Below are 14,043 nucleotides of genomic sequence, written 5' to 3'. Positions count from 1 at the left end.
TGTTCAATCTATATAAAAATTATGCACACATGATTTAAGAAGCAAACAATTATTATAATCAAGTAGTAAGCAATTGTTCAAATGCTTAATTTATAAAATAAATATCATCATACTCCAACTAATACAAGGCCAACACATACTTCAAACTAATACATTGAACATCTACTTTCAAGTAATATAAGGCAACATCTTAAGCAAATAGTTCAAATCACAATCTATGATTCATATAGGTTAAATAGTCATGCCACATATGAGCTGCTATGTTATCTTTTAAATTTGATCCTTGTCTATAGTCGTCCTCTTAATTGGATGCAACTTGATCATCCATGTCATGATTGCATGATAATTTATGATCAACTTGAGCTAATAGATTCTCATCATGGTCAACACCCATCAAGTAATTGTGTATTATGCAACAAGCTATCACAATGTCAACCATAGTCTCAAAAGTATAACGTGGCTCGGTGCCACTACTGATTGTGGGAAATCATTTTTTCCAAACACCAAATGTTCTTTCAATAATATTTCTCAATGATGCATGTTTATGGTTGAAAATTTCTCTTACAGTTTGTGGTAATCTTGTTGAATATTCCTTCAAATGATATTAGACTCCTTTGTAAGGTGTCATTAGACCATGTTTGAGTGGGAAGCCAGCATCCCTAAGATAAAATTTTCCTAAACAACATAAATTAATCCATAAGAATTTTTAGTCAATAAAAAAAATAATATTTTATAATATATAATAGCTACTTATACACATAGGGAAATTATAAGTTTACCCTCTCTTAATAAAGCATTTTTTAATATTCTTGAATCTGTGGCTGGTCCTTCCCACTCGGCCAATACATAAATAAATTTCATATCAAATGAATATGAAGCAAATACATTTTGATTGGGGTAATCTTTACGTCCTCAAAATTGACTAGCTTCTTCTCTAGGTACTTTTTCTCGAACATGAGTTCCATTTATAGCTCCAATGTAAATGGTGTTATTTATATATGCACAATAACAAATTTTTAACAGTATGCACAAATATAAAAACATACCTTAAAATACGGGTAAAATCTTTCATTAGTTAGAATTTCAGGAGGAACTATTGACCTAGAGGGTTACACAAGATATTTAGCCTTAATAGAAATAATAGCTCGTAATACATTATGAAAATGACCACTAATAGTCTCCTCAAATCGGCTAAAGAAAAAAGCCATTGTTCTATTTTGACATTATGTCTTAATATGTGAAGAAATTTTGCCACTTGCTCTTCAACTGTAACATTTTAAGAATCCTTAATTATGCCAGTATTTTGATGTTTCTCACATAACTGCAAAAATACTTGTGGTCCTATGTGAAGAACATCATGACATTGTTCTGTATCTTGTAATTTTTGCATGAATATTCTCCTCATGCTCTCCTTTTGAACATGACCATCACTTATAGGCTTATTAAATAGTCTTAAAATCTTTTCGAACAAATAAATCATATGTACAATCATACAAACAATTTGTACAATACACATACGCCTATGACGTTCCCAATTTGTAACGTAAGGCTCAAGTCTATAGAACCTCCATTAGCCACTTCAAAATCAATCAACCTTTTAACTTCAAACTCAAAATTCATAATTTCTCTCTCAATATCCTTGATCATTCCTTCACTATTATGGTTTCATTTATATAACAATTCAAAACCACACAGCCATACATTGATACAAAGTTGCAATGAGTATGTAAAAAGTAACTTAGAATATGGTGGCCATGAACTAATTAGTTGCTATGATATGAGCTTTCATAACTAAGTAATTTATGCTTTTCTTTTTCAGTCTGGTGCTTGCACTTTGAATAGGACATTGTAATATTGTTCAAGTTATTTGTTCCAAAGATACAATAAATAAAGAACCAAGAATTATATAAAGCATGAAATTATAGAAGGTAGAGATGAAGGAACGAAGAGGGAGAGAGGATAGGAAAGAATTGAAGAAGAAATAGTAAGAAGAACTAAAGCCTTATCCAAGAAGGCTTTGAGAAAGGATAAAAGAAATGAGTGAGCCATTAAAGGGCTGGAGTGTGCAAAGATTAAGAAAACCTCAAAACTTAGATATTGCACTTTTGCATGTGTAGCATTGCACAAAATGACAATTGCAATTTCATGTGTTGTGCATCTCATTGCACTTTCAAGTACCAACAACTATGGATGATGATTTTCTCAAAATGAATTTTTGTTTAATTTGCCATTGATGTTTTTTTTCTTCTTTCAAGTCATCGAAGATGTATTTATGAAGTAATTTTTTTTCAATAAAAATTCTAAGTTAACTAAATGATGCTTTTTGGTTGAGCCACTTCATACTTTCTATCGTACGGACATAGCCTCTTAAATGAATGCCAAGGGGCATATGCTTTACCACCCTCCTCTTTTTCTTTTGAAGGTAAGGTGAAAAAAAGGTTGAGGTATTTTTATTTGTCTTGGTAAGATAGGGCTGGTTTATATCAATTTATCTAAGCAATAATTTTAATGGGGTTTGTGACCATAAACAAAAGGTACTCTTATCAGATTTATATAAATAAATCATGAACAAGAGGTGTCTTGTACTCAATCACTCATTCCATTCTAATTAAATAAAGCATGAACAAGAGGTACTCTTGATAGATTTATATAAATATAATATCTCCACATTAGGCATAATAAAAATAAAAAAAGGCCAAATGATATGAATGATTATGGAAACTAGTTATTTATTGATGTAGTTAAGAAGCAAAATATCCCAATCTAAGTGGTTTCCCTTTGGTTTTCAGAATCTTTCCCAACTTGTATCAATCAACTACGATTTAATATAGAACAACATCTTATATTAGATTAAAATAATTCTAATATAGAATTTATAGATCTATGAAAAAACTTCATACTAGTCAGGTATGAAGAACAGAACAACACATAATCCAATATCATGAAACTAATGTAGCAAAATCATTCATTACTTCTATATTATCCTAAGAAGACAAAAGGATTGAGAAGTAAAAAGAATTGAGCACTCCCTCTTGTAAATATTGCTGAATGGTTTAAAATGGAACGGAAAAAATTATGAGGTGGAACTCAAACTGATAATCTGCAGAATTTCTATCTTGCTATTTGTTCCCTTGTTCATTAAATCAAAATTTCACAAACATGGGTAGAATAGATGCGTTAAATGTTAAAGAAACAAGAATGAAAATGATGGTAAGAAATACACTACAGATACGAGAATTTATCAAACTAGACAGGGATGAAGACGATGTTGAAGAAGAGGAAGAACTAACCTTGATGAGTCCAGGAGTTGCAGCGAGAGCATGCCGAAGAAGAAGAAGAAGCCATTGATGAAAATTATGCTTTAGCTGGGTCAGTCAAATATGAGAGCCTCTTAAGCTGAGACACGCGAAAGGAAATAGATAGGAGTCTGAGCCCGAAACAGATGAGAGGAAGAGGGAGGGTAGATGCTGGAAAAAAAAATTACTCCCAAAATCTCTTCACTTTTAGAGAGAAAAGTTGGAAGGAAAATATAATGGGTCTTACATCCTATTTTCTTCTCACATTTTCTTTTCTCTCATTTTTTCTTTCCTATCCAAATAGGAAAAAAATGTTTTTCTCCTATTTTCTTCCCATATTTTCTTTCCTCTTATATTTTCTTTCAAACCAAACAGAGCATAAACATTAAAAAAACTAACACTTGTCCTGCCATTAACACATCACAAATGGACGTTAATTTAAATTAGTAGATTCCACACACATATATGTGGCATCCAAGTGGATGATCAATCAAAAATTTAAATTTAAATAAATAAATAAATAAATAAATATATATATATATATATATATGTCTTTCATATCACATTCATAAATTAAATTAGAAAAAGTGACCTTAGTAATTTTTGATCAAATCTACTTAGATGCCACCTATATATTTTTAGTCAAAAAAGTTGGTTAATGGGCAAATTGATTATAGGTAGACAAATGTGTTTTTAAACACTTAGGAGAATTTTGACCTAAAATCGAGTTCAAAACACTTGCAGATCCTGAACAAATACTTTAAAGGAAAAATGACCTTTAACTCAACATTATAATCTAAACCAACCATTGTTATTAGGGCTGTACATGGGCAGTGTCAGGTAGGGCAGCCCATTAACATGATGCCCTGCCCTAAATGTCTTCGAATAAAAAAACTATGCCTAAAGCTCGACCCTACCCGAAAGATGCCTGACTTTAGAGGGGCCGGGCAGGGTCGGGCAGGGATCAGGCACCTTGGGCATGGTCTCCAGCCTTGTCCTGCCGAAACAAAGAATCAGAACCATCCATACAAATCTGATATACACTATAGCAGATTAATTATTTCCATCAATAAATCACTTCAAGCTCTTATTTTAAAGGTAACAGATTGTTAAATATCACTAGCAAAAATATTATGGTGTCATCAAAAAACTTAATGGCAAAGAAAATATGGAAGGAATTTTTCATGCAAGTCACAAGTGCTGTCCAGTTTCAAATTCTAAGGAATATGGAAATATTTAACCTAAGGTTTACAAACTTGATCATCAAGGCACTTAAAAAAAAGGAACGAGTGAGGAGTGAAGTGAAGATAAACAATTAAACACCATTTATGTCCCCATCAAATTAACAAATTACATCCTATATTATTATTTTTATAAAAAATATATTATATCTCGGGTCAGGCAGGGTCAATTGGTTGGATACCCCAGCCCTAAACCCTGGCCAACCCGAAGATTGGGCTCAACCTGACCATGCCCAAACAATATCGGGCAATATTTTTAGGACTCGAGTTGGACATATTTTGCTTGGGTCGGGTTGGGCATCTCGGGCTTATGGGCATCCTGCACAGGCCTAATTGTTATAAAGATAAAAAATTACATTTTCATGAATATATGAAGCATGTTATTGTCAGGAGTTCAATCTCTGCTTGTTATGCTTATGAAAAAGAGATGGTTGAATGTGGTTAAGCCCACTTCTATGATTTCCATACTTTAAAAAGGATTAGTCTTTAATATTATGTTTGGTTTATTTGAATGAGTATTAAGGAATAAGTAAAAAGGAAAAAAAAAATGTATGCAAAGATCATGATCTGCATTTGCTTTAAATGTATTGTATTCAAATTTGAATCAAGTTTGACCATTTCATTGTTAAATGTTCTATCCAGTCCTTAATATAAGGTAATTTTTTTTATTGCTTTTATTCCAGTATCTTAGATCTTTGACCCAAATCAATTCAACTGGTAACTTGTGAGTACATCTTTGGGAGTATACCTTATATCGTAATCTAATTAGTTTTGAAAACTTTTTAAATCTTTAATATAAGGTAAAGTTAGAGTAATTGATTTTTTCCAATTTTACTCATTTACTCATTATGATTTGAATATTTATAAAACAATTTATTATGATTATTAATTGCAAATAAGGACAAAATTAGAAAGTCATTGTGTTTTGTTAAATAGTTTTAAGGTTATAACCATAATTTTTTAATAAATATGAAGTTGGTTAAATTTGACTTGTGCTAAATATAGGAGAAAGTTGATGGAATAAAATAGTAAAGATTAGGAATAAGCATGCAAAGTCACATTTAGACCAGTTCGATGGTCAGGGAGACTAAGTCTGGTCCAGTCTAGTACTGAGTTAATGCTAGGTTGGACCAAACCATGGACAACAATATTTAGCCCGACATAAAATCATATCAAACTACGGGTTAGCCACAAAACCGGTTTGTTTGATTGTTGTGCAGCCCTGTGACATTTGCCCTTATGTATATGATTAAATTTTGAAAAAACATAACTTTACGTCCGTATACTTTAATTGTATTTTGTTATTAGTTTCTGTACTTTTTTTGATATTTTTAGTTTCTATATTTTTATTTTTTGTTATTTTAGGTCCCTCTAATGTCACTAGTTCATGAAAGGACCTAAAATAATAAAAAATAAAAGTATAAGGATAAAAAATATAAAAAAAAAGTACAGAAACTAATAACAAAATATGAGTAAAGTATAAGAACTTAAAGTTATGTTTTTTTTTAAATTTTTATTCTTAGAGGTAATTCGGTCCATTCTTGTCATATTTATACTTAAAGTAATATCATTTTCATTCCCTTTCCTTTATAATTTATTACAGTATACCAAACATAAATAAGCGCGTTGTTAAAAGGAAAACCATAAATAAGTGTGGGATGGGAAAGAGAAGCCTTTTGATTCATCCGGACAAGGAAATTTTTTTTTCATGGTGAATAAAAAAATGAACCTTTTTTCATTCATGACAACAAAAATATATTTAATCATCTAATTTTATATAATTTAATTTATTCTTTTAATTTTATAAAAAAATTTATTTGTTGACCAGTAATTATGATAATTCTCCCAATTATTATTAATTTTTTTAAAAAAAGTAATATGTCAACATATTTTATAAATAAAATTAGTAATATTAAAATTAGATAAATGAATCAATAAAATTAAAGGATCAAAATAAATTTTACTTAGAAATATATGTTATTTTGTACTAATTTTATAACATGGAAATTCGAATCTAGCTAAACTGATAAATTATTAAATTAGCATATTAACAAATTTATTTATAAGAGATTTAATCACATATCAACTATAACTTTAGGTCTCCTTTGATCATTAAAAAGAAATAAAATTTATTAAAAAATTAAAAAAATAAATTAAATTACTCTTCATTTAATGATAATGATAAGTATGATAAAATTTGTTAATATATATTATAAATATAATAATTATTGCACCTTTTAAAAATTTTATAAATTATAATTTTTAAATTTATAAATTAAATTATCTCTCCCTCATATGCTCACCAATCTTCTTCAATAATTTTATTTTTATTTTTATTTTTTAATTTATTTCAATTCATTTTTTTTACTAGGTAAACGAAATCTTAATTATTAATTTTTGAAGTAAACGCCTTGACCTGTGACCGGCTAGTGTTGTTTGGTTTCTCATTGCTTTCTTTTGTTTCTACAAAACCACGGCCCGGCCCGCAGACTCCGCACATGTCTAACGCCACTCTAAACTATATATATATATATATATATAAAAGCCTTCTTATCCGGCATCGTACATTCTTGATTTCTTCATTCCCACGTATTATCCAAACTCGTGAGTCTTCTAGCCTTCACCAACTTCAGTTCACACCTACACTGTTGAATGGCAAGGTCCATTGCTCGAAGCCTAACCCTATCTACCAAATCCATGTCTCCTTACTCTCGTCTCCTTCCTTGCCGATACCAATCCCACCAACCCTCGGATCTCGCCGACGCCGACTCCGCCTCTTCTTCTTCCAACACCGATCCTCACATTCGTAAGCTCGAGGACGCCATCCACTGCATCATGGTTCGCCGATCTGCTCCCGATTGGCTCCCCTTCTACCCCGGCGCTTCTTATTGGGTCCCTCCTCCTTCCACGCCTTCCAATGGTCTCGCTTATTTGCTCCATAACCTCACCGATCCCCTCGCTCACCACGATTCTTCGTCCCTCGCTTCCCCTGGAGCTTGGCCTTCTCCTTCATATTTCATCCAGGGTATGTTTTCTTTTTCTCCTGATTTTTACCATGATTCAAGAGAGTCTGTAATTCAAATTTCGAAAGATGTTGGTGCTCAAAACTGTAGAGGTCTTCTTCGTGTTCTTGGATTTTACTCTTTCTTGATAACGTCGGTTTAGTTGCTGATGCTATACATGTGTTGAAGATGGTAATTATTGGATTAATTGGATTAGTGCTCTGTCTCTTACCTTTCCTTTATTATGGTTTAGGTGCTGCTCCACACCCAACGGAGATTGAGGCAACATCTAATTGTAATTCTCAATCTGAGGATGAGGAAGGATGAAGATGTTAAACTCGTATACCAGTTGCATCTGAGGTGAGATATGCGTGCGATTTTCATTTCTCATGTCAATAACTGAACTAGTAGAAAACTGTGTTAAACGCGAAGTATAACTTTAGGTTAGGTACAACCGTACAAGGCCTTTAAAATGTCATGTGAAGGTTTATTAAAAAAAAAGAAAAAAAACAAAGGAAATCACTTTAAGTGATTGAATGTTCCAATATTTTTTTATGAAAAAAACTGGCATCTAATTCCCAATATTTTTTTATGAAAAAAACTGGCATCTAATTCCCAGAATTTTCCCTCTGTCCATATTTACGTTGTCATAACTAATTTTCTGGGTTACTCTTGTTTATGGCATTACTGGGGTATCAAGTTGCTAGATCTATATTCGTAGATTGTCATACTTTATGTTGCATCGCAGCTCTGTTGCTGTGTATCAGAACAAAAGTAGATTCCATTTGTCTACGAAGCCGCATGTTTGTGGTTTCTCCATGAGAAAAGAAATTAGCACCTTACTGTAAAATATATGAAGTGAACGGAAAACAAATTTGTTATTTCAATGTCAGACATGTCTTGGTATTTGCATCATCATACAGTTTTAGAATTTTAGCATCCTCTTGATTAGGAGTAGATGGACTGTGCTGATGATGATGTGTTATTATAAGCAACTATGTAGGTCTAGTTGGATTCGGATTCTCTCCAGGTGGTACATCTGGCGAGAATCTTGTTCTGGGTTGTGTTACTTGGAGCTTCAATAGGTCAAGTTTAGTTTTTATGTTATATACAAATTTGAAGCATCCATATGATATAGATTGCCCACCGTCTTTTGCAGGCTCATTCAGGCATGGAAGTTCTTTATGATTCCCTGACAGTATCACATTTCTCTCAACAGGAGCTGTACAGATGCGTCCTTGAGATGTTTTAGTGTTTGGTTGCTAAGGGTCAAGGGAATTCGCCGATACGATTCCATTTATGTAAATGATGTCTATAGAGAAGTTAGCTTGAAATGCTAGTTGGCAAAGTATATCATAATGTCATCTTTCTTGTTCCGTATCATCTCTCATGTTCATTCCTATTTTGTTATCTAGCTAATTCGTTTTTGTCTACGTGCAAATGTGGAATTGATCACGCCAAGGAGTAGGGTTCGGTCATTCGGATCTAGAAAATGACTATTGATTAGGACTGGCAATTTGCTTCCAAGCTCGATGGGTTAACTCAAGTAAGGCAGAAATGTTTCAAGGCTGAAACCTTGAATCACTCCTCTAGTCTTATTTATGGGGTAAAAAATGTGTTTGTTTTGGTTCTATTTTTAAAGTATTTTAATAATTATTTTGTTTATCTTTATAGAAACTTATTAAATATTAGAGTATTTCATTTTAAGGTAAGCATATTTAATAGGGGGTAAGGTTAAAAATTTATTGAATTTTTAAATAAAATTAAGATGATATAAAGTTTTTTTTAATTGATAAAGATGATAAAAGTAATTTATAAATAGAAATATAAAATGACAAAGACATACCTCTCTTTTTACTGGGAGCATCAAGCATGCATGCGGCTGCGCCATGTAAGCACTGGTTATGAAAGGAATTTGATATGATAGAGGGTTTGATAACAGAGACTATTTAACTTTGTATAGTTTACATTTATGTTTTTTACAACTATATTCAAACATTCTTTGACGTTGAAATGGATGTTTTCTATCACATCTGTGAATAAGCATTTTTTTCCCCAAAAAAAAAAAAAATCTAGTATTATTGTCTCATCCAATTGTTAACCGCTTCATTCACATCCAGGAAGACAAAAAATTCAAGATGGGAAATTGTCTGTGCACCCACTGTTCTGGACGCTATTATCGACGGTTAAAAAGACAATTTTCTTGTCTTTTTCGCCTATGGAGAAGGGACTGGGTTAGTGGTGAATAAACAAAAATTAAGAAGCAAAAATAATTCTAGGCTTGTGTTTGAATTGATAAATTTAAATTTAAATTTTAAATTTTAAATTTCATATTTAAAAATTTTTATTCGGGTAGTTTAAAAAAATTTAAATTAAAAAGAGAAATGGGTTGATTTTTGAAACCAAAACGGATTTTTTTTTTTGGACAAGATGAAAAAAAGAAATATTAGAAACAAACAGAACAAAGGACAAAACCCACAAATACAAAAGAAATAGTCCAAAAACAAAAAGGCTCAGAATCTAAAGAGACAAAGCCCACAAAAACCCTAACCCCAAGCAATAGAACAAGGGGGGCTTAAAGCAGCCGCAGCCACCACCATTGCCACTAGAAATGTCCGCCATCACCGCACCGAAATCCATAGAAAAGAAAAAACACCAATAAAAAATCAGACCATAAGAGGTGGGGGTTCAAAGAACCATCCAAAAGTCCCACCCCTTTTAAGGAAGCAACCAAACAGGTTGAAAAATAGCCACCATGAGTGAAACCCAAAGTAGAGCAAATAACCACGAACATCAGAGAAACACACACAGTAGATGGAAGAAGATAAATAGACAGCGAGCCCGTACATTACTCGATGGTTTAAGAGATATCTTTCACTAGCACCGTAGAAATGCCACCACCTCCGAGATCCAGTAAGAACCACCATAAAAATGGCCGTCACTGTCTCATTCCCAAAAACACAAACCTGAGTAACTAGCTCCAAATCAATCCAACCACGAGCAAAAACACCACCAAGCAAGCAACATTGCAAGGAATGCTCCTTAGATTTGGTTATTGTTGAGCCAATGAACTACCCCTTCATCGGCAAAACCAAGCAAAAACAAACGAAAACAAAAACGAGACCACGACAAATACAAAGCACAAATGTCTTCGCCTCCGGTAGAAGCCAGAAAAGGAGATGTCGTCAACCTTCACTCGCACAGATGAGATGCACTCCCTCACCCCTTGAGAGAAAACCCTAGAGAGGGAGAGAAAAAACCGAAAAGAAAAATTAAAAGTAGTGACTTTATTTTTATTTTTTTTATCAATGAGATACAAGAGTGGGATATGAAAAAAGATATGAGAGTTCTAGAAGCATTAATAAAAAAAAATGAAGAAAACAAAAAATTTAAAATGATTAAAATTTTAAATGATTAAGATGTAAAGGAAATTTAAATTATAAATGAATTATAATAAGAAATGAATTTCATAAATTTTTATTTATCTAAATCAAGGATTTGATTCAAATTTAAATTTTTATTAATCCATAAAGGGAATGGCATTAAGAGCTCTAAAAACAGAGTTTATTTCACTTAGGGCCTAAATGAATCTGAAATTGCTTTGCAGGCCTTGAGGCCTCAAGTGCAATTTTTTTTAGAGCGAAAATACTTTTTTGCCCTTAATAGACAGAAATGAAATCCAACGCAGAGAAAGAATGACAGACACGGGGATGGGTATTCAGCTGGAGAATGGGAAGGTTTCTGATCTCTAATGGAAAGGAGTAACTTTCAAAGTGTGTAGATTTTGAAATCTTTTCATCTTAAGCAGTGTTTTGATGATTTCATGGTCTAAGGTGGAGGTTTACTGGTTTCTGACGGTGTTGCAGCAAAAATGAGCTGAGATTTTTACTATTCTTGCTGTAGAAATGAGAGGCATCCATTGTTGCTACATAAATCATTTAAAGGTAGAAATAATTTAAGATTTTCCATTACTGCATGTGAGTTACTGGTGAAGTGGCGACAGAGATGATCTTCACTCATTTAATATGTAGTGGTTCATTTAATGGAAGCATTTGAGGAGGGTTTTACATGAGATAGTAAGGTGCATATGAGATGGACTTTTTGTTGTACAAAGTTAAATATGATATTGTTGAAATTAGAATTTTATTTGTGATTCTACTGCTGATATGAGGTAAAGGTTGCCTAACCATTTTGGCCGTCATAGATGGACTTTTTGTTGCACAATGATGATGGTTGGCTTATTTATATTGGAGTTTTACACGTAAACTAAATGAAATATGATCCAATATGAAGAAAATTTTTCTCCAAAAATGTTGGAGTATTTGTTGTGCAAAAATGAACTTTGAGCTGTTTTTTTTTTTGGACTTTGAGATGTGCATTATGTTAAGCGTAGTCTAATAATAAATTGGAATCACATGACGTTCAGGTGAGAATATATGAACTTCATGTTGTACATAGTGGATATTATGTTATGCCTTATTTTTCTACCTTGATCATTCCTTTTGTTAAGCCTAGCCTAATGATAAATTGGAATAACATGATCTTTCAGGTGAGAATAAATGAACCTTATATTGTGCACAGTAGATATTGTGTTATACATGATTTGCCTACTTGTGCAATTTATTGAGGAAGCCTAAGCTACTGATATAAGCTAAAGGTTACTGAACCATTAAGTTGGTTCAGGTGAGAATATATGAACTCTGTATTATGCATAGTGGATATTATGTTGTGCCATATTTGCCTAACTTGAGCATTCCATTAAAGCTTAGCTTAATGATAAACTTGAATAACATGGACTTTTAGGTAAGAATATATGTACAATATCTATGGTTGACCTGTTAATATTGAATTTTGACATGTGAATTGAATACAATATGACTCCCAATGTGAAGAAAATTTGCTGTCAAAGACGTTGGAGTATATGTTGTGTGAAAATGAACTTTGAGTTGTTTATGTTGAACTTTGTGTTGTGTAAAATTGGGCTTCTGTATGTGAACATTTACATAGATTAATTTCTTCATTGCAGGTTAATATAAGAGATGGAAAGTAATTCTAGAGAAAAATTGTTTTGTTTCTTCCACTGTGGAGGTGAATTTGTGAGGAGTGCTGATAGTGGTATGAAGTATGAGGGTGGAAATTTAATTACAAGAACCATAACAAAAGGAATGAAATATGCAGAGCTAAGATCATTTATATCTTCAGAAGTTTGCCATGGTGATAATGGAAATGACATAAAGTTCACTGTTGAGATTGATTCAAGCACATTCATAGATCTGCTTGATGATGTTGGAGTTGAACAATTGTTTGAATACAATGGAAGAACTGCTCATGTGTATGTTGCTAAATGGGCTGCAGTTGAAGATGATCCTAAAGAGTAAGTACTGACATTCATGTCATTTAGGTCAAAAAATGCATTGTTAGGAACACTGGATTATATAAAGTGCAAACATGAATATTTACTTGTTTATATTGAATAGTTAGTCGTTTAAAATATAAGTTACTAATACAAAGCACTAATAATGTGGTAACTTTTGTAAATGCAGGATAAACTAGTTTTTACCATTTTTAGGTGGAAGTTCGCGATCTCCTCAGTATTGGGATATTGATTTGGAAGGCTTTAGCTTATGCAACACTAGAGGAGGCATTCCAACAGAAAGTGGAGAAGATAATTTAGCTATCCAATGCATTCCTACCCTTATTCTAGAGATGAATGCTAGCAAGTGGAAGGATTTGCTTGTTGGAGTAGGATAAACTTTTGCTTGTGCTGTGGCATTTGGAAGGCATTATACAAGTATAGCCTGGCGCACAAGTTCAGATACAAATTTCTGAAGAACAAACCAGGTCAAGTTATTGTGAAGTGTGCAGCTGAAGGATGTCATGGTATATTGGAGCATATAAGTTAGGTGGAAAAGATAATAGTTTCTTAAGTATAAGAACTTTCAAGGATCAACATCTTCATTTTGCACAAGACAATCTTGATGTTGCCTATAAAAGTAGATCAACACTAACGTCATCCATAATAATTGATGAGTTGAGGGCTTCCATAGGCAAGTCTCCTAATAATATTAGACGAGACATCTATAGGGAGTATGGTTTGAAACTTAGTTATTATCAAGCATATAGAGGCAAGGAGAAAGCTTTGGCTGAAATACATGGTCAACCAGACGAATCATATATGTTAATTCCCTGGATGTGTCAAAGGCTAATTGAAAGTGATCCGACCACAGTTGCAAAATGGATAGCTGGGCCGTGCAATAGATTTCAATATTTGTTCGTTGCATATGGATGTAGCATAAAAGGTTTCATGGAAGGTGCTCGACCCATACTATATATAGATGAGTCTTTCTTGAGTGGACCATATAAGGGAACTCTACTATCAACATGTGCATATGATGCAGATAATGAGATGTTTCCTGTGACATATGCCATAATAGGTGGTAAGACAGTTGAGGAGTAGTCATGGTTTCTTCAAAATATTAAGAACATAATAGAATCACGAGAGAT

General features: G+C 32.6%; 1 protein-coding gene across 1 annotated transcript; it reads left to right on the top strand.

The window, feature by feature from the left end:
• Positions 1-7,098: 7,098 nt before the first annotated feature.
• Positions 7,099-8,922, top strand: LOC129288008 (uncharacterized). The gene is made up of 3 exons (XM_054924314.1): positions 7,099-7,562; positions 7,793-7,899; positions 8,699-8,922. The coding sequence occupies exons 1-2, from the start codon at positions 7,190-7,192 to the stop codon at positions 7,864-7,866; spliced, it is 447 nt and encodes a 148-aa protein (XP_054780289.1). The 5' UTR covers positions 7,099-7,189; the 3' UTR covers positions 7,867-7,899; positions 8,699-8,922.
• The last annotated feature ends 5,121 nt before the right edge of the window (positions 8,923-14,043 follow it).

This window comes from Prosopis cineraria, unplaced genomic scaffold (genome assembly GCF_029017545.1).
Source record: "Prosopis cineraria cultivar Desert tree isolate PC_DT_omini unplaced genomic scaffold, ASM2901754v1 PC12, whole genome shotgun sequence".
NCBI lineage: Eukaryota > Viridiplantae > Streptophyta > Magnoliopsida > Fabales > Fabaceae > Prosopis > Prosopis cineraria.
Note: the sequence above shows the minus strand (reverse complement) of the source record. Positions and strands in the feature narration are given on the sequence as shown.

What these genes read in the sequence shown, in the direction of transcription:
- LOC129288008 (XM_054924314.1), top strand. Translation starts at nt 7,190, where the DNA reads ATGGCAAGGTCCATTGCTCGAAGCCTAACCCTATCTACCAAATCCATG. An exon ending in TCCTTCATATTTCATCCAGG is followed by an intron (nt 7,563 to 7,792) that starts GTATGTTTTCTT and finishes ATTATGGTTTAG; the next exon opens with GTGCTGCTCCACACCCAACG.